Source organism: Melanerpes formicivorus, unplaced genomic scaffold, assembly GCF_026170545.1.
Source record: "Melanerpes formicivorus ecotype bairdi unplaced genomic scaffold, bMelFor1.0.p_v2 SCAF_34, whole genome shotgun sequence".
NCBI lineage: Eukaryota > Metazoa > Chordata > Aves > Piciformes > Picidae > Melanerpes > Melanerpes formicivorus.
In genome coordinates, this window is record NW_027142386.1 from 2,546,856 (window position 1) to 2,565,554 (window position 18,699).

At 60.8% G+C, this 18,699-nt stretch overlaps 2 protein-coding genes across 12 annotated transcripts in view; one reads left to right on the forward strand and one right to left on the reverse strand.

Moving 5' to 3' along the window:
* Window positions 1-62: 62 nt before the first annotated feature.
* On the reverse strand, window positions 63-12,947 carry TJP3 (tight junction protein 3). 4 transcript variants are annotated; one of them, XM_068156422.1, is made up of 21 exons: window positions 12,351-12,741; window positions 11,826-11,925; window positions 8,445-8,633; window positions 8,237-8,361; window positions 7,930-8,032; window positions 7,318-7,771; window positions 6,931-7,034; window positions 5,063-5,225; window positions 4,918-4,981; window positions 4,614-4,678; window positions 4,359-4,437; window positions 4,074-4,224; window positions 3,657-3,765; window positions 2,866-3,085; window positions 2,089-2,282; window positions 1,785-1,880; window positions 1,397-1,467; window positions 981-1,292; window positions 655-855; window positions 416-468; window positions 63-264 (listed from the first exon to the last, which is right to left on the reverse strand). In XM_068156422.1, exons 1-21 carry the CDS (start codon window positions 12,563-12,565, stop codon window positions 165-167), a joined length of 3,168 nt encoding a protein of 1,055 aa, XP_068012523.1. In that variant the 5' UTR covers window positions 12,566-12,741; the 3' UTR covers window positions 63-164. The 4 variants fall into 4 exon arrangements, with proteins under 4 accessions (XP_068012523.1, XP_068012522.1, XP_068012526.1 ...); XM_068156421.1 differs by having other exon boundaries at window positions 4,074-4,230; XM_068156425.1 differs by lacking the exons at window positions 11,826-11,925; window positions 12,351-12,741 and adding an exon at window positions 10,798-10,849 and having other exon boundaries at window positions 4,074-4,230.
* Window positions 12,948-13,603: 656 nt separating this feature from the next.
* The window catches only part of PIP5K1C (phosphatidylinositol-4-phosphate 5-kinase type 1 gamma), a 59,773-nt gene continuing 54,677 nt past the window's right edge, over window positions 13,604-18,699 (forward strand). For all 8 annotated transcript variants that reach the window (XM_068156427.1, XM_068156431.1, XM_068156435.1 and 5 more), the window contains exon 1: window positions 13,604-13,789. In XM_068156427.1, coding sequence (XP_068012528.1) covers window positions 13,690-13,789 — 100 coding nt within the window. In that variant the 5' untranslated portion in view covers window positions 13,604-13,689. The remainder of the gene's footprint in view (window positions 13,790-18,699) is intronic.

Below are 18,699 nucleotides of genomic sequence, written 5' to 3' on the forward strand. Positions count from 1 at the left end.
TGTGTGACCCTTCTCTGGGTGCTGCCACCCAGCATTACACAGACACAGCCCATTCTGATCCAGACACCTCTTTTATTCTCTGCTAGCCCTTACCCTCCTGCCAGGTGCTGTGTGGCACTGCCTGCACTGTCCCATGGCACTGCTGGGACAGGCCAGTGGTGCTGCTACACATCTGTAGCTGGGCCCCACTCATAGCCTTCATCCTCCTCGGAGTCATCCCTGGCCCGTGTGAACCTCTTCCTCACTGCCTCATGCTCATATGCCCTGGGGGATGAGAAGCTGCAGTGATGCCTCTGCCACCCAGTCAGGACAGGTGGCAAGGGCAGGCCACACAGAACCAGCACTGAGGGCACTGCAGGCCCCTTGCCAGCCCATACCAGGCTGCATTGGCCTGGCTGCCCTGCTGTGTAGGTACCTGATGCTGTCATAGTGCTGGGTCTGCTGCTGCTGCTGCTGCTGCTCAGCTGCCTGTGAAAGGCCAGAGAGAGGGAGGGGTATGAGGGGGGCAGGGGCAGGATTTGTGTCACAGCCTGGGGCAGGGCTGCATTCCTGCATAGGGAACCAGATCTGGGCATGGACCTGCCCCTGTAGCTGGCTACTGTGCCACCCCAGCTGTGCCCCACCAGCCCCTCATCCTGGCAGAGGGACACCCACCTGCTCTCTCAGGCTGGGGGACATCTGCACGGGCTCGGAGGAGCGGAGCAGCCCAGGCTGGTCATAGGCATCGTCCCCCTCCCCCTCCACATCCGTGTCCTCGTAGTCGCTGTTGGTGCGGCTGTCGCAGGTCAGGTAGCCTGAGCCTGCCCTGCTCTGTGGGTTCAGCAGGTCCAGACTGTCCTCCACGGCCACATCTGCCTGCAGCATGGGGATGACAAAGACCTAGGACCCTGGATAGAGGGGTGGGGATGCATGGCCCTCTTGCCTGCCTGTCTGCAGCCCGGGCAGGCTGAGCCTTGCTGCAGGGACCCCCTGCCCTGTACCTGCTCTGCTGTCATCCAGACCGGCTGGCTCTGCTGCATCCTGATGATGTCCTTGATCTCCTCGTACCAGGCGTTGCCGCTGCCGCTGAGCCTGATGGTGGCAGTGAAGAGGTGACTGCAGTGCTTCTTCATCTTGTTGGCCTGGGCATACAGGCGCCGGGAGCTCTTCCTGGAGCCAGGTGCCAGCCACTGGCGCATGGCCTTGATGCCCTGCCGGCTCTCGGGCTCGCAGAACACCACCACGGGGTAGTACTGCACGTAGTTGAGGCGCTCCACAGCTGAGGGCGTAATGTCCAACAAGGCATGCTTGTCCTGGGGCAGGGCACAGCTGTCAGCCCCACAGGCACAGCCATGGAGGCTGTGGGCTCCCTGCCAGGCCCTGGCCCCCAGCCCCAAGGACACAGGCAAGGTCTCACCTTTTCTGCGATCTGCCGCACAGTGTCCAGCTTGACGACCTTGGATGCTGCCCCATCTCGGGGCACACTTGCTGCAGGGCACACAGAGGTGGTATGAGAGGTACTGGGGGAGATGTGGCATCTCCAGCAGCCCCAGACTGGGTCTGGCCATGCTCAGCCCCAGGCCAGTGTCCCTCAAAGGGGAGACTTGCCCACAGTCTGGCTGGCACCATGACACACAGGAAGAGGGTAAATGAGTCCAGGAACTTGTTGGGGTGTCATGGGAGGGGGCAATGAGGCAGGACTGGGACAGAGCTGCAGGTAAAGAGCTCCCAAAGCTCCCAACAGGCCCTGGCCACTGAAGCTCCAGCGGTTGGACATGAGTTCCTCATGGGGTAGGAACACTTACGGGCAATCTCAAACAGCTCAGGCAGCTCCGTGCTCAGTTTCTGCATGGCAATGTCCGAGATGGGGCCCAGGATCACCACTGGCCGCTTGAAGGTGGCTGTGGACAGAGCACAGACTGGCTGAGGGAGGCTGGGGGTGAGAGCAGAGCTCACAGCTCCCAGGGCTCCACCTCTGCTCCATGAGATGCCCACAGGCCTGGCACTTATGCCTTTCCTCCCAGGAGAGCAGAACCCAGTGACAGCTGCAGTGAGGCAGCCCCAAGGGCAGCATCCCCTGGGTGGGTTTGGGTGCTAGAGTCACCTCACCTTCCTTGAGGACCACCCTCTCATAGGGTGGATAGTGGCCTTGCTTTGTGAGGCTGGACAGGTCCTCCCGGCTCTTCCGCAGCATCTTCTTGGCTCCGCGCAGGCCCCGCAGCTTCCAGAACTCCGCCCGGGCCCCGGAGGGGTTGGCTCCGGAGGCTTTCAGCGCTGACTCCAGACTGGCAATGTGCTCGGCCCTGGGAGATGGAAGGGCTCTGAATTTACCTCCTGCTTAGTCTCTCCAGGCTCTAAGGTGTGGGGCAGGAGCTCCATGGTGCTGCGGTAGCCCTCCCCTTGTACAACCAGAGCAGCAGCTGCACCATCACCCCGAGAAGGGACTCCAGCAGCTCACCTCCACTGCTGCTCTGCCAGCCCTTATCATAGAATCAGTAAGGTTGGAAAAGACCTCAGAGATCAACAAGTCCAACCTGTCACCCAAGACCTCCTGACTACTAAACCATGGCACCAAGTGCCACATCCAATCCCTTTTTGAACATCTCCAGGGACGGTGACTCAACCACCTCCCAGGGCAGCTCATTCCAGTGGCTAACAGCTCTCTCTGTGAAGAACTTTCTCCTCACCTTGAGCCTAAACCTCCCCTGGCACAGTTTGAGACTGTGTTCTCTCATTCTGGTGCTGATTGCCTGGGAGAAGAGACCAACCACTTCCTGGCTACAACCTCCCTTGACCTGCCTCTTACTGCCATCCGTGTCCCCACCTCACCAGGGAGCCATCCTCTGGCTCTGCTCATGCTGGGGCTGTTGCTGGCTCCATGCCTACCTGCTCTGGTTGGGGATGATGCCCCTGTCCTGCTCCACCAGGTCTCTGCCCACACGCACAGCCAGCCAGCTGCCCAGCCTGCCCCGGTACAGAGTGTCCAGCACGTGGAAGACGTCGCCGCGCGCAAAGCTGAGCCCTGAGGGCGAATCCTTCTCGAAGTCAAAGTGTGTCCGGATGTGGAACGAATCCCCCACGTTGGATGAGATCATCTTCCTGTAAACTGCAGGCCAGAGTGAGAGGGACCATCAGAGCAGGATGTGGCCAAGGAGGAAGGTAATGGAGAGGAAGGTGCTGGAGGGATTTGGGAAAAACTGAGACTGGCCAGGAGCCTCCACTGCAGCCCAGCCAGGAGCCTCCACTGCAGCCCGGCCAGCAGCCTCCACTGCAGCCCGGCCAGGAGCCTCCACTGTAGCCCGGCCAGGAGCCTCCACTGCAGCCCGGCCAGGAGCCTCCACTGCAGCCCGGCCAGGAGCCTCCACTGCAGCCCGGCCAGGAGCCTCCACTGTAGCCCCTGCTGCTGCAGAGTGGGAACACCTTTGCCTATCATGGCTCTCAGGCATCCTGAGAACAGCAGGACCTGGCCCTCCAGCACATGCTGGCCTCTGCCACGGTGCCAGAAAGCCCTCGTGTTCCAGGATGCTGAGGCAGAAACAGGGCTAGGATGGCCTGGTCCCTTCCCATCACCTCTCTGGAAGAGGAGAGGGGTGTGGTGGCAGAAAGAGCTGTGGCAAGTCCAGCAGCTCTGAGAATGGAGAAGCAGAAGCCCAGGATGGGCCTGGGTTGTCACTCACTGTCCTGCTTGCTCTGGGCCCACAGCATGACGTCCTCACCAGGAGGCAGGTTCATGAGGTACTCCACAGCCTCCTCACGGGTCAGGTTCTGGAAACTGGTGCTGTTCACCTGCCACACAAAAGCACTTGGGCACAGCCCCACCAGCAGGACAGATGGCACAGGTGCCAGTGGAGGTTCAGGGACAGCAAGGCCCAGGGCAAGGTAGGAGATCTGCCACAACCCGTAGTAACCTTGAAGGGGGCCTTAGCCAGCTGAGGCAGTGCCTGCATGGTGCTCACAGGACCAGCCCCTTAGGCAGTGCCTGCAGAACCAGCCCAATGGGCAAGGGCAGTAGGCACCACCATTAACCCCAAACCCTGGGCTGGGCTGTCAGGCCAAGTGCAGAAGCATTTGGAGCTGTTGCCAGCCCTGGGTACCTGCAAGATCTGGTCCCCTTCCTGGAGGCCCTGGCTGGCAGCTGGGCTGCCCTCCTGCACGCCAGACACGAAGATGCCGACATCGTTGCCACCTGCCAGCCGCAGCCCCACACTCTTGGCCTTCACAAAGTGCACAACCTTGCAGTCTGCACTGTACCTGCCACAGGGGAGCCGTGCTCAGCCCAGCAATGACGTGCAGGGGACAGCACAGGGGCCACCAGCCCTTTGTCTCCAGCACTGTGGTGGGGCAGCTTCCATCCCCCCCAGCCCTTCCCACAGACATACCCATCCTTGTGGGCAGCTCGAGCAGCAGGGCTGGCATGGGGACTGTGGCAGCCATCCCCCTCCACAGCTTCCAGCATGTCTGTAGGCAAGGAGGGCTGGTCCAGGAGGCAGCAGTGGCTGTGCCATTGCCAGGGCAGCCAAAGCACATGGGGACTTGGTGCAGCTCCACCAGAGGGGCTGGGGCAGCAGAGGTGTGCAGGGTCCAGAGCCCACTCTGCACCCTTACATCCCCCAACCTGATCTGAGCTCACTCACCAGAACCCCCAGTATCATCCATGGTTGCATCAGTTGCAGGGTCCCTGCTGGATTTTCTGGTCTCCCTGGAATAAAGTTTGGGCATGATTTAGGCAGGTCACAAAGGCAGGTGCTGGATGGGCATGGGGAGGCAGTGCCAAGTGGGCAGCAGAACTAGCAGAGCAAGCTGGGGTCTAAATGGCAGTCCCACCTCCAGGGTGAGGTGGCTCCAAAGTGGGAGGAGAACCAGCCCCTCCCACCAGGCAGAGAACACGGGGATCTGATGGGGGAAAGGAGGGGCTCATGAGGACAAAGCAGAGCTTACGGTGGGGAATTCGCTCTGGCAGCAGCTGCAGGGGACAACAGATCAGAGTCGATGTCAGAGATATCTACAACAACAGAGACATCAATGACCACCCAGTCCCTCTGCTGTGCATTTGGCCCCCAGCCTCTCTACCCTGGACCCTCACCCTCCATCTGGGAGCTGTTGCTCTGGCTGTCTTCTGGGTCAGGGATGTTGACCAGAAACTGCCGGTGGTCCCGGAGGATGAGCAGGGTCAGGACACCTTCTGTCTTCTCAATGAGCTGCTGGGTGTCAGCCAGGGACATGTCCTCACTGGCCACCCCATTGATCTGCAGGGAGCAGAGTGAGAGGCCTCAGCACACTGCTGGGAAAGCTGCCCCCAGGCAAGTCCCACTCCAACAAGGATTCTCCAGCTGTCACCTTCCCGGGTGCCTTCCCAGCCTCAGCCACTCTGCCTGTCCTGGGCCATGGCCCCGTTCCTGGCTGCTGCTCAGTGGGACCTCATCCCACACAGAGGAAACAAATTAGCAAGGCTAATTAACTCCCACCTTTAGCCTGCATGGAGGCAGGAGCTGCTCAGATGCTGCCTGAAGCTGAGTTTGGCTCTGACCTTGGCCCAGCACTGTTCCTCCACCCACCAGACTGGTACTGGGGAGCACAGTATCACAGTATCACTTAGATTGGAAAGGACCTCGAGGATCATCGAGTCCAACCTATCAACACAGACCCCATGACCAGACCATGGCACCAAGTGCCACGTCCAATCCCCTCTTGAACACCTCCAGGGTCAATGACTCAACCACCTCCCTGGGCAAACCGTTCCAATGATGAATGACTCGCTCGGTGAAGAACTTCCTCCTCACCCCGAGTCTAAACCTCCCCTGGTGCAGCTTGAGACTGTGTCCCCTTGTTCTGGTGCTGGTTGCCTGGGAGAAGAGGCCAACCCCCACCTGGCTACAACCTCCCTTCAGGTAGTTGTAGAGGGCAATGAGGTCACCCCTGAGCCTCCTCTTCTCCAGGCTAAGCAACCCCAGCTCCCTCAGCCTCTCCTCACAGGGCTGTGCTCAAGGCCTCTCCCCAGCCTTGTTGCCCTTCTCTGGACACCTTCAAGTGTTTCAATGTCCTTCTTAAACTGAGGGGCCCAGAACTGGACACAGGACTCAAGGTGTGGCCTAACCAAAGCAGAGTGCAGGGGCACAATGACTTCCCTGCTCCTGCTGGCCACACTATTCCTAATGCAGGCCAGGATGCCATTGGCCCTCTTGGCCACCTGGGCACACTGCTGGCTCATATTCAGGTGGCTGTCCATCAGCACCCCCAGGTCCCTTTCTGTTTGGGAGCTCTCAGCCACTCCAACCCCAGCCTGTAGCTCTGCATGGGATTGCCGTAGCCGAAGTGCAGCACTCGGCACTTGGACTTGTTGAATGCCATCCCAGACTGTGAAGCTTTGATCTCCCCAAGGTGCAGCAGCTTTTCTCATTGGACTGCTGAGGCAAAATCCTCCCATTTGACCCAGAGTCACTTTGGCCTCAGTTCCCAGCAGCCACAGCTGTCCCTGCCTCAAGCATGCACAAGAGTCTCTGCCTCTACTTCCCCCTCCCCCAAGTACTTTAAGCACCATTTCACCTGACAAACCCTGAACACCTGAGCTACTCAGGCCAGCTGCTCCCAAGTGGGGACATGGACATGTGGCAGGGGACCACATGCCCTGTGGACAGCAGGGCAGATGTGACCCTGCTGTGGCGTGGGGCAAGCTGCCATCCCGGGCTGAACACCACAGGGCTGCCTCAACCAGCCAGCCCCAGCACTGCGGGGAGCAGGTCCCTGAGAGCCCACACTGGGTCTCCAAAGATGGTTACGGAACCAGGGCAGGGTGTGGGCAGCAGAGCTGCCTCCAGCCAAGCTGCCATCCTTTGCAGGAAGCCAAGAGAAGAATGCTCATCTCCTGTGGTGACACTAGCCAGGGACAAGCCACCCGAAGAGAAGGAGATGAGATCCCCAGCAAGTGCCATGCACTCCATGGGCCCTCCATACCTTCAGGATGAGGTCTCCCTCCTGCAAGGAGCTGTCCTTTGCTGCCAGCCCGTTCTCCACTATGTGCTTGATGAAGAGCTGGCTTCCCAGCTTCAGGCCATACTCTGCAACAGAGAGAGCCCATGGCAGTGCAGGAGCCAGGCAGATGCAGGTTCCCCCTCACCACACACCCCCCCCAGCCCACCCTGGCTTGGGCACAAGCAAGCCTCAAAGCTGAGCTCTGCACCCCTGGGCTGAGGCCAGGCAGGTTGGTGACCCAGCACAGCATGCACTGCCCCTCACCACGTGAGACCCTCACACCAGCCCTGCCACTGCCCCCTCCCCCAGGGGCAGGCAGCCCTGAATCAGGCAGCAAAACTAGGGCCAGAGGGACTGGAAGAGCCTCACCTTCGTTCTGCTTCTGCTTCACCAGGACAGACGTGATGGGCTTCAGGGGCACGTCCTGACGCGGCAGCCGCTTGAAGCCAGACACCAAGGCCAGCCCCTCGGTGTCACATTCTCCACCAAAGCCATTGGTGGAGCGGCGCCGGCTGTAGTCCCTGCGGTCCGAGCCACTGCCGGGGCTCTGTCTCTGGCAGCTGCTGTCCTGGCTTCGTTTCCGGCTGCGGGACGCTGGCTTGTGCTGGCGGAGGTCATCCCGGTAGTGACCGGAGCTCCTCTCGCTGGAGGAGTCCCCGTCGTAGCCCCGGTTGTGGTCCAGGTCGTCCCGGGAGCGGTGCAGGGCTGGGGCTGCGCCGCGTAACCCGAGGTCCTCGTCCGAGCCGTGGCGCCGGGCTGCGGCAGGGGACCCGGGGCTGCTCTTGCGCACGGGGAAGTGAACTTTTCGTGGCCTTTTCACTGTCTGCAGGTGGAAAGTGAGAAGGAGAGGTGCAGCCATCTCTGCCAGGAGACGTTTGTAGAGCAGTTTCCAAGACCTGAACGGGCCCCCTGGGGTGTGTGGAGCAGGCAGGCTGCGGTCCTGCGCACAGCACTGACTCGGCCCCGCCACAGGGCACTCACGATGTTGGCGATCTTGCCACAGGTTTTAAGGGTCTGGATGGCAAACGAGGACAAAACATTCTCCATGGAAATGCCGTTCACCATCACGATGTGATCCTTCTTCCTGGGAGGGAAAACACAGCCCTGGCTCAGCCCCAGGTGCAGCCCCCACCCAGCGGAGCTGGCAGGGTGGCAAGAGCACCAGCTGCTCCAGGGCATCCCCAGCCCAGCTGGGCAGTGTGGCAGCGGTGCTGGTCCTGTCCCAGCAGGAATGATTCACTGCCCTTCCTCTCCCTGCTGGCAGTGAGCACCCCCCGTTGTCACTCACTGGAGATGGCCCACTGCTGGTCCCCCTGGCACCACATCTGACACAATCACTGCCGTGGCCCCAGTCGCCTTGTTGGGATGGTCCTGGCCTCCAGAGACAGCGAAGCCAAAGCCCCGCTGAGGGTCCTAGTGGGGACAGCAGAGAGGGGTCAGGCAGAGAGAGGTCAGGAACAGCCAGCCCCACAGCCCCCACCCCAGGCCATGCTCACCTTGCTCAGGGTCACTGTGTGCTGCTCCCAGATCACCATCTCCTCCATGGTGGCCCCCAGCCAGCGCAAGCGAGGCGGGGCAGCCGCAGCAGCCTGTGGGCACAGCAGCCCCTGCCCAGAGGCTGGCGGCACGGACTGGCTCCGGCTCCTCTTTGCAGCTGCTGGCCCCTTCCTCAATCCCACTTTGGGCTGCAGTAAAGAGCAGAAGCAAACCTGAGCCGCAGGCACTGGTGACAACAGGGTGCAGGGATAGAACCCACAGTGGTGCCCAGGCACCCAGCAGGGGCACTGGGACTCATAGCTATGTTCTACCCCAGCTAGCCCTGGGTGGGAGCTGGCTCACAAACCAGCAGGAAATTCCCCTCTCCAGAGGTCCATCTCCATCCCTTCAGACACGTGTCCACAAACAGGTTTTATGGAGGGCCAGCAGGTCAGGACTGGGACCATGTCTGGGCCACCTGCTCATGTTGTTCTCATGGTCCTGTTTCCTTCCTCCTGCCAGGACTTGGCAGACCCTGAGGTGCTTCGCTGTCCTCCTTGCCTGCCTGCTTGGGTTCTGGCACAACGTGGAACAGGCAGCTCTACCAATCACTTTGGGAGCATCAGTGCCCAGCTTCAGCCATTGGTTTCCCTGAGTCTCCCCCAAATCCAATGTTTTCACCCAGGAGAGAGGCCTGGCTGGCAGGTGACATCCCATCTGGGTTGAAATGCCTGGGAACAGGGCCAGGGATCCCTTCCACTGAAGGCAGAGAGATGTGGGAGCCCTGCATGGGGTGGGGGACAGTGAAGCCAGAGCCTCCTGCAATTCCCAGTGGGGTGGGACAAGAAGGAGCCTTGGTCAGGGTCTGACAGGGGCTAAGCTTGTCTATGCCATTGCACATGCCAGGGAAACTCTACAGAGACCACCAAGTAATGTTCCAGGGTGATGGGGACAGGAAATCTAACAGACTAGCATGATGCCACCAGCACCAGGTCCTCACCCTGCCAACCAGCACAGGGACCATGTGGGACAGACTGAAACCCATTGCCTGCCCACACCAGCCCCAAGCCAACAGCAAGAGGAAGGTAAAACACCCCCAGCAAAGCTGGGCTGCTCCCAGACAGCACAGCTCACTGCTGCCCCAGGCACCTTGGCACTGCCAGTGCCCATCCTGGTCCCACCCACAGCACTGCACAAGCATGGAATGGCCACAGCCATGGCCAGAGCCTATAATGGGCACAATGAGCCTGGCCACACCGGGTGCCACCATCAGTGACTGGCCAGCTGCCCAGCTAGGGGGAGATCTCTCCAGTGCTGACTGGCCTATAGCTGAGGTGTGGGCACCATCCACTGGCACCAACTGGCTGGCAGCTCTGCATGGCTAATACCTCCACTGTGACAACTCTCCAGGATCTAACTGGCCACTGGCTCTGCTGCAGCAGCAGTCCCCAGTTCAGGCTGCACTGGCTCTGCTGCCCATGGCATCTGCATGGACCTGTGCTGCCTGAGGGCTCTGGGATGGCTGTTCTGGAGGCCATGCTGACTCCCCAGTGCAGCTTGGCCACCCTTGAACCTGGCAGGGGCCTCCCTGTGTCAGTTCCACAGAAGCTAGAAACCTCCACAGCCCCTTTGGGAACTGGCCATGAGAGGCAGCTTCAGTAGGACCAGAGGGCATCAGAGACAAGCGCTGCTGCCCCACGGGCAATGCCATAGGCAGTGCCAAGCAGGAATCCCATTAGGAAGCTGGGGCCAGCAGTGGGCAACCAGCCCTGGGGCAAGCACAGCAGCTCAGCCCCAGCATGAGGCCTTTCTGTGGCCAGTCCTCAGCTGGAGGCCCTGGGCTGGGCCCCCAAAATGAGTCATGGGGAGGGAGGCTGTATCACCAACAGCCCCGGCTGGCCGGGCTGCGAGCCAGCCACTGTGGAGGGCAGAGTCCAGCCTGGTGAAACCAGCCCAAGTGCCCATCTGCCTGTGCTCAGCACAGAGACATGTGTGTGCCCAAGGGGCAGCTGGGGCTGAGCAGGACCCCAGTGGGGGGCACCCACAGTCCTGTCCTGGTGCTTGTAAGAGCAGTAAGAAACAGCAGAGCCCAGCATGGCAGCGTGGTGTTTTCCTGCCAGACCAGTGAGCTGAGCTGGTCTCATCTCAGCTCTGTCACCACTGCCACTGCTTAATGAGCTCCTTGGATGCCCACGGGTGACACGGCATGAGCCAGGGGACCCCCTGATCGCGAGGCAGCCAGAGCACTCCCGCCCCGGGGTGACAACTCCTCTGCCATGCAGTGACCCTGCTGCCACCCAGCACAGCCTCTGGCTGTCCCCAGCCTCCTCCCACTGCCGTCCCATCACCGCACACCACAGATCAGCCACACACCTGCGTCCTGTTGCCACCCGTGGCTCTCCGTGGGCAGCAGCAGTCTGGGGAGGGCAGTGTGGGGCTGGCAGCAGCTCCTGTATTGCCCCTGTCTCCCCGCAGGGACCTGGCGCAGGGCCTGCCCCAAGCCAAAGGCCGAGGCTGGCAGGCGGCAGAGCCGGCTCGGCCGGTTTCCGACAGAAACCAACCCGCATCCGGAATGGCCCCGCCGGGAGCGGCGGTATCTGGGCAGAGCTGACCGCGGCGCGGCCCAGCGCGCCCAGCACAGGGCACCGGCGGCACGGGGAGCCCCACGGGGAGCCCCGGGCACCCCACCCTGCCCCGGGCACGCACCTGGGCTGGCACCTCCGAGGGGTTTCGATGCCAAAAAAAGCCCAGACTGCGCCGGGGCAGCTCATCCCACCGCAAGGTCCCCGGCTGTACCCAGGTGGCACCGCTGGCAATGCCCCGCATGGGGACAGCAGTGGGCGGGGAGGTTTATTGGAAACCAACGCACCCTGCCCACCCCAGCCTTGCCCCACAGCCCTTCCCACCACCTGTTTCACAAGCTCACCACCACCAAGCGTCCTCAAACTGGGAACCCGAAGCCTTCCCGGAATCAGCAAGGTCCCTGGTCTCAGCCTGTGCTGCAAAGCCGCTCATCCCTTGTCTCGTCCTGGCCATGCAGGACCGAGGTCCCAGATTCCCCCAGAAGCTCCTCTGACCTAGGCCCAGCCACATGGCAATGAGCTGATCCTGACCTCACTGGTAAAAGGGTCTCTGGAAGGTTTGGTGTAAATCAATAGGCACAACCTCCAGCCCTCAAGGTGCGGAGCTGTGACAAGGAATCCCAGGGTTCTCCCCGGGGTATGTCCCTGCCATTAGAGTGGGACTCCTGGAGGCTCAGAGTCCTGAAGCCACCCAGAGAGAAACAAAGCACGGCCGGTTCTCCAGCACGGCTCGTTGCCCAGGTGAAAGCACGGGTGGGTCACTGTCCCCAGCCGGCAAGCAGGGCCAACAAATCCCGGGAGACAGAATTAGGCACTCACCGAGCTTCGGATCCGACCAGGAAGGAGCTGAGCTCCCGGGCTGGTGGCAGTGGTGTCACTCCAGGGTGCCTTGCGTAACCCTTTGTGGCCCAGACGCTGCCTGCAGGAGGGAACAGAGGATAAAGGGGGTCCCAGGGCAGCTTCCTGAGCACCACAGGAGTCACAGGGCGCTGTTCCTTTTGCCCTCCACGGTGCTTATGGTGCAGTCACGTCCACTTGCCCCTCACCTAGCCCAGAGCAAGGACAGGATGCTGGTGGGGATAGTGCCAGGGGATGGAGGCTCTTCCTCCCCGAGGCTGGCTCTCCAGAAAGGTGAAAGGGCTCTGTGCCAGACCCCCAAAAACCGTCTGAGCAGCCCTGCTCAGGATTGCCCAAGGGGGAACCAAGTAGTTTCATCCAGTGCCCCAAGAGGCGACAGGGATGGTGGCCAGCAGAATGCCCCCCTATGGCTGATGTGGGGAAAAAACAGCCCTGCTGATGGCTGTCATCCCCTCTCCTCCACACCCCCTTTCTTCTGCCCCCCACCTGGAAGCCAGCCCCACGTCATTCCTCTTTCTGTGGGGTCGCTTCCGTGCAGCGACAGAAATCAGCTCCACGCCTTGGCTCTCCGTGTAGACTGCTGCCTCCGGCCGGGGTCGGTACCGACGCCGCAGGATGAGGTCAGAGTCCTGCAGTAGGCTGTTACAGGGGCACCAGTTCCTCCTAAACCCCCCGGCCGCCAGCCACCACCCTGGAGCCATGGAGCCACCGCTTTCCCCACGGCCAGTCAGATCGGTATCAAGCGCCTCCTTCCCTCCAAAGCCCCTCGCCAGTCCCGAGGGGAGGACGGAGCGGCTCCAGCACCGGCGCCTGCAGCTCCCCAGGCCGGGCCGCCGTATCCAGCTGCTGTGGGGCCACTGGCCGCCCTCCCACGCAGGGACGCGGCCGGGAGCCCCTCGGGCAGGGGGACGGGGACGCGGCCGCCCAGCCTCATTGCCATCGTGGCACCGAGGGCCGCGCGTTAGTGCCGAGCCGGTTTCCCGGCCGTGAATGCCCTTGCCCGTGACACGTTTGTACCCCGGAGCTGGGGACCGGGACACGCTGGCCTGAAGGGAGCACCCCGGGAGAACCGGCGGGGCCGGCCCGGGCTGCCAGGCGCCCCGAGGCCCTCTCGGGACGGACAGCGCGGTGCCACTAGGTGGCGCCACGGGCCAGGCTCGCCGAGCGGCGGCGTGCACCCGCGTCCCGCTGGCCTGGCCTGAGGCCTCTAGAAGGGAGCGCGGTGCCCGGCGGTGGGGTAAGCCCGGCGAGGCAGTTCACGAAGGGAAGTGCCACGATGCGGAGCCAGGCACCGGTCCCGCTTGGGCCAGAGCGAGGGAGAGCAGCGCTCTCCGCCGCACCGAAGACTAGCAGTCCCGGGGTCATGGCACCCCGCGGTGCCGGGGCAGCCCGGCCCCGGCTCCCAAGCCCCGCCTGCCGCGTTGCTATGGCGAGCGGCAGAGCCCGGTCCCTCGCGGCTGCCCGGTGCCTCAGGACCGCGAGGGGACGAGCGAGGCTGTTTCTTTTCGCCGCTGTGTGGTGTGTGAAGCCCTGTCCCTCTCGCCTTGTAGTCGAGATCTACCCCGGTCCCACAGCCCCCGAACTATCGCGACCAGCAACCCCCGCGCCGCGATTCGTTCCGGCGGAAGGGGAGCGCTGCGCTGCCGGCGCTGGCCGCGGCCCCTTCCGGCGGGGCGTGTCTAGCCGCGGCACCTCCCGCGCTCTATGGTCTTCACCGTTCCCAGTCTCCTCAGCGGCAGCGGCCGGAGCCGGGAGGAGCGCGGCGGCGGCGGGCGGGGGCCTGTCCTGCCCCGTGCTTGCCCTGCCCGCGGCCTTCGCGGCGGCCATGGAGCTGGAGGTGCCCGAGGAGGCGGAAGGCTCGGTGGTGGCAGGGGCCGGTGCCATCACTCCGGAGGCTGGTGTTGGGGGACTGGACGCGGCAGGAGGTAACGCGGTGCGAGCACCGGGGCGGCCGGCACATTCGGCCGGGCTCCCCGGCTTGTTCTCTTGCGTGTCGTCCTCTCTCCGAGGGGCCGCTCCCGGACAGACCTCCCGGAGTGTGTGTCCCTGTGTTTCGTTCCCCCGTGGGCCTGCAGTGGTTTAGTCCTGCTGCACCTCCGAGGGGGTCCTAGTGGTACCTCCCGGCTAGGCCCCCCGCAGTGTGCGGTGTAGCCCCCCGGGGGGTGTGTCGGAGTGGTTCAGCCCAGCCCCCTCCCCGGCGTGTGCCGCCCCGTCTAACTGCCGTCCCCCGCAGCTCCCCCGGGGAGCCCGGAATGGTTCCGCCTCCCCGGGGCTTCTCCTTAGCCGACACTCCCCGGAGCGGGGGCCGGAACCGTGCTCCCTTTTGCCTTCTGTCCCCCGCCTGCCCTGGGGGGTCCCAGGCCGGTACTCGCTGGGGTCGGGCATCGGCGATCCCCGGAGCAACGTGCAGGGCACGGGGCAGCCTGCTCAGCTCCTGGACTGCTCCTCGTCACCCTCCGGCCCACAGTTGTGGTACCCGCCTCGGGCGGGCTCGGGGGACTGTGGCGGACGTTGCTGCACCCTGGCACCGTCGGGAGCGGGTCGCTCCGGAGCAGCTGCGCGCTAGCCTGGCTGGCGAGTGGGACCCCGGGCTGTGCTCACCCCCTCTCTGGGGATGAATCGGGCGGGGGGGTCTGGAAGGGGGCTTCGGCTCGGGGGTGGGGACGGTCCTGCCATGCTTTGGGGGTTGCTGCGGCTCCCGGCGCTCCCGCGGAGTCCGGGTGGCCTCTCGACCCGGGAGGGTGGCATTGGCGTTGCTGCTGTGCCAGCACCCATCTTGGCAGTGGCGAGGCAGGGAGCGAGCCCGAGCCTGACAACACCACCAGAGCCCTAACGAACCATTGCTGGGCCCCTCTGCTGGCAGATCGCATGTGTGGGGCTGCGAAGCAGAGCTGTCTCCACCTCTGCTGCCTGCTAGTTTGCAGTTGATTAACAGCCTCGGAGTTGGTGGCTGTGGTTCTGCCTGGGATCGCCCAGCCCTGCTGTGCTGTTGGGGTGATGTGTACCTCGCTGGGCCTGATGCAAAGCTGAGCACCTGTCTGAGCCTGAACTTCATGCAGAGCCTGCTGCTGGGTAGCCCGATTTTGATCGTGTTATGACAGCAATTTCCTTGTCCCCAGGCCTTTAAATGAGGGTCATTAGATCTCGGAAATACTACGGTTGCAGTAGAGGCCATGATTAGTTCACAGATGTCCTCTGCTGTGTTGTGAGGTGGATGTAGCATGTAATTTTTGGTAAGGTGCTAAGATGTAGGCAAGTGGCAAGTTGCTCCTGGCCTTTCCTGCTTTAGTTCCTTGGTGCTGCAAGGGAAATGGAGGGGCTGGCTGCATGCAGCCTTTCCTGAGGCACTCCCCACCCGCCCTTGGACCTCTTTTCTGGGAGCGTTGTGGCTGTTGGGCTTAGAGCTTGTGATGCTGAGGAGAGAACTATTAAAATATCCCCTGATTTCTCAGTCACCTTTCTGGCCTCTCAGGAAGGTAGAGGCTTGTTGTTTAGAGCAAGAGAAGGGATCCTTGAAGGCTGGTGCTCAGGAAGGGTTTAAGCAAGGGATGTGTTTTTCTTCCCTTGTGAGTAACTGTGGATTTGCCCACCTGTGGGCTCTTACCTTACACCTATAGTACAAAAGATGAAACAGAGCCAATGATCTCACCCATGCTTTGATTTTTCCTGTCAAGTTGCTTACTCCTCTCTTGGGTAGCATCCAAATTGTGTCCCTTGGCCTCAGCCACACTTGCAACCGGAGCTCCCAGGAGTGCTGGGCACAGTGTGCACGACAGCTTACAAGCAGGTTCTGGAGGAGAACAAAACCTGGGGGGACTGGAGGCAGCCCTGGGTGGGCTGTGTGTGAAGGCAACAGCCACAGGCACGCATGGGCTGCAGGTCTCAGGTTGGGACTGCTGGCTGATGGAGCATATCGGTGTGCTCTGGGGTCATCCTGGCAGCAGATGGGAGCAGTGCTTGCCAGAGCCATGTGCCCAGGAGCAGAGGGGGTTTGTGGTGAGTTCAGTCCTGGTTTCTTGACTGATGGTGACAAATCTCGCTCGGCGCTGATGCCGTCGCTGCTATTTGGAGCAGTGGTGGGAGGCAGTGAAGCGCTCGTGACCTACCTATCCTGTGTGCTGCTCACCTTAATGCTCCTGCTGTGGCTGAAGGATTACCAGCAGGGCTGAGATTTGCTCCCCAGTATGTGAGCCAGGAATGCTTCATGCATTACTAAACAAACGTAGTGGGGTTCATCCAGGCTGTGGCTCAGGTCAGCAAAGACCTTCCCCAAGCACTCTGTAAATGTTTGTAAGGGAGCAAGTTAGTCTGGGACAGGTGTAAAAGTGGCTGGAGGAGAGGGGTTGAAGGTCAGGGAAACCTTGGCAGTATGTTGACTTCAGACATGGAGAGTCTCCTGAGGGGAGCTGTTGGAGCCAGCGTGGTGTGCCCCGAGGGAGAAGCCTCACTTAGTGCCAGCAGCTGGATTCCTGCATGGATACAGAGGTCCCATTTGCCCCTTCCCAGGAGCCCAGCTTTGAGGTTTTAAAGTTCTGTAACAACTGCTGTTGAAATGGGAGCTCCCAGGGGTGATGCTGTAGATGGCTGCTGTGCCTCCTGCCCTGGGAAGGGGCTGTCTGCTGGGTTTGAGGCAGGCAGCAGGCCTGTTGGCAGGAGCAGGGCCAGTGTGTGTAGGGTAACAGCTCAGTCCTGGGATTGTGCAGTCTGGGGTGTCCTGATCCCAAATCAGTTGGACCCCAAATCAGAGGGCACATCACATCACTGTCCTGCCTAGATGCAACTTGGAGACAGAAAATCTGGAAACCAACTTTTATTCAAGGGGACTCAGATTATTTGAGACCTGCTGGTACAAAACTGATCTCCATCATCTCCTTGCAAAGGTGGAAATTGTGAGCTCAGTGGAGAGGTTAAGTAGATGTCCAGTTTGTTTCCATTTCTCACATCTCTTCTTCCCTGGGTTGCCATCATTTGTGGCTTAGAGCCTGGGCAGAAGCCTCCACACCAGTGTGCTTTTCAGTTGAATCTCTCTGCTTTAGGGAGGTGAAACAATTTAACAAGTATTTATGCTCTTGTTCAAGCCTTATCTGACTGTACCCAGAGCTGGAGATACCACAGTGGAGATCCTGGCCTCAGCCAGGGGTGTCCAGGGTGCTGGGTCCTGGCAGCACCTTTAAGGCCATCCGGGGGAGCGTTGGTGGGGACACGCTGAGCAGTGGTGTGCAGCTCTTCCCTCCTCCAACAATAGCTTTAAAGTGACTTTTGAAGGGTTGCTGGAAGCACTTCTTTCAGTGAGCAGATTAGAGATAAGAGGAGAATTCCAGCCTGTGGGCCACAGGCAGTTCAATCCATACCAACATGGAGAGGGACATTGGAGAGAGCTTATCAGCTTGAGGAACAATCACATGTAAACATCATCCCCAGCACGACTGCAGTTCACAGCTTGGCTGGGTGTCACATGCCTCTTTCCCCTGAAATGGTGCTGCTGAGGATGATTAGAGAGGGAGTCAGCTGGGCACAAACAGGCAAAAATACCCACCCTGTGCCTTGACCTTTTAAAGACCCTGCAGTTACTTCACAGTCAATAAGTCACAGCTCAGCTGCAGGGAAGGAGGAAGGCAATGAAAATAGAATTCAGGCTGCTCTGGCAACTTAATTGTCCTTTAAGATGTGAATTGGCTGGAAACAACAAGAAAAGCTGGGAGCTGGGAGGGGCAGGATTTGTGTGGCAGGGATATGAGGGCACTGCCCCCAAGGATGCCCAGCCCCTCTGCATCGGTGTCAGGACAGGCTGGAGAGCAAATCCCTGAGAACCCAGGATGAAGGATGATTAATTTTCATTGACTAGCATTTGGCATTGACCTGCACAGAACAGCTCATGGCACTGCTGCTGGATCTGCTGCTGCCAGAGCTGCTGCTGTGCCCCACTTGGGCGGCTGGCTGGGCCTCTCCAGAAGGGCTCCTGGGGCAGCCACCCAAGGGGATTTAGTATGAGCAGTGCATCATTTGGGAGCCATTCCTGAAGTGATTCATTGGCTTGGCCACTGTGGGCTCTCCTCAGAGGCACAATCTGGCAGGATGTGGTTTTCCCTTATAAGGTGGCTGCAGCCTGAAGAGCAGCAGCAGGAGCTCCAGTGCTGGCTTCATTCACCAGTGCATCCTTAGCTGCAGCAGTGGAGGCCAGAAACAGGCCTGCCAGGGCTCTTGCCCTGATGAAGGTTCTCATCACACACATCTTTCTCATGCTGCATTACTCTCATCCATCTTTTCAGGTAGCCAAGCATGTTCCTGTGGACCAGGACCCATCCACAGGGTCTTGGCAGGTGCCTGGCTCCCCGCATGGACAAAGCACTCTGGATGCATGGAATGGGTTGGGTTGGAAGGGACCTTAGAGATCACCCAGTTCTAACCCCCTGCCGTAGACAGGGACACCTCCCACCAGCCCAGGTTGCTCAAGGCCTCATCCAGCCTGGCCTTGAACACCTCCAGGGAGAGGACAGCCACAACCTCCCTGGACAACCTGTTCCAGTGTCTCCTCACCTTCATTATAAGGAATTTCTTCCTAAACTGTGGATGTGCTCTTTGGGACCTTAAGGCAGGAGACCAGCTACTGTCTGTCTATGGGAAGTGCAAGTGTACCATGGGGCTTGTTAACTCCTGACATGCAAGTCAGAAGTGAAGCTGGAGGGGGAAATATTTGCTAACTGCTAGCACAAGGAGGCTTTGGCTGTGTTTGATGGGGAGTGATCCAGGCTGGTTTGTACAATCCTTTCCTACCAGCATTGTGGGGACTAAAGCTACTGGTCATGCCACTCGTGGCATGCCAACGGCATGAGAT

Bases quoted from the DNA above. Each gene is read 5' to 3' on its own strand.
- TJP3 (XM_068156421.1), bottom strand. From the start codon at position 12,565: ATGGCTCCAGGGTGGTGGCTGGCGGCCGGGGGGTTTAGGAGGAACTGG. The intron at 7,772-7,929 runs GTGAGTGCCCTG...TTCCACCTGCAG, and splicing joins GTGGCAAGATCGCCAACATC to ACAGTGAAAAGGCCACGAAA. The intron at 4,982-5,062 runs GTGAGGGTCCAG...CTGTTGTTGTAG, and splicing joins CAACAGCTCCCAGATGGAGG to ATATCTCTGACATCGACTCT.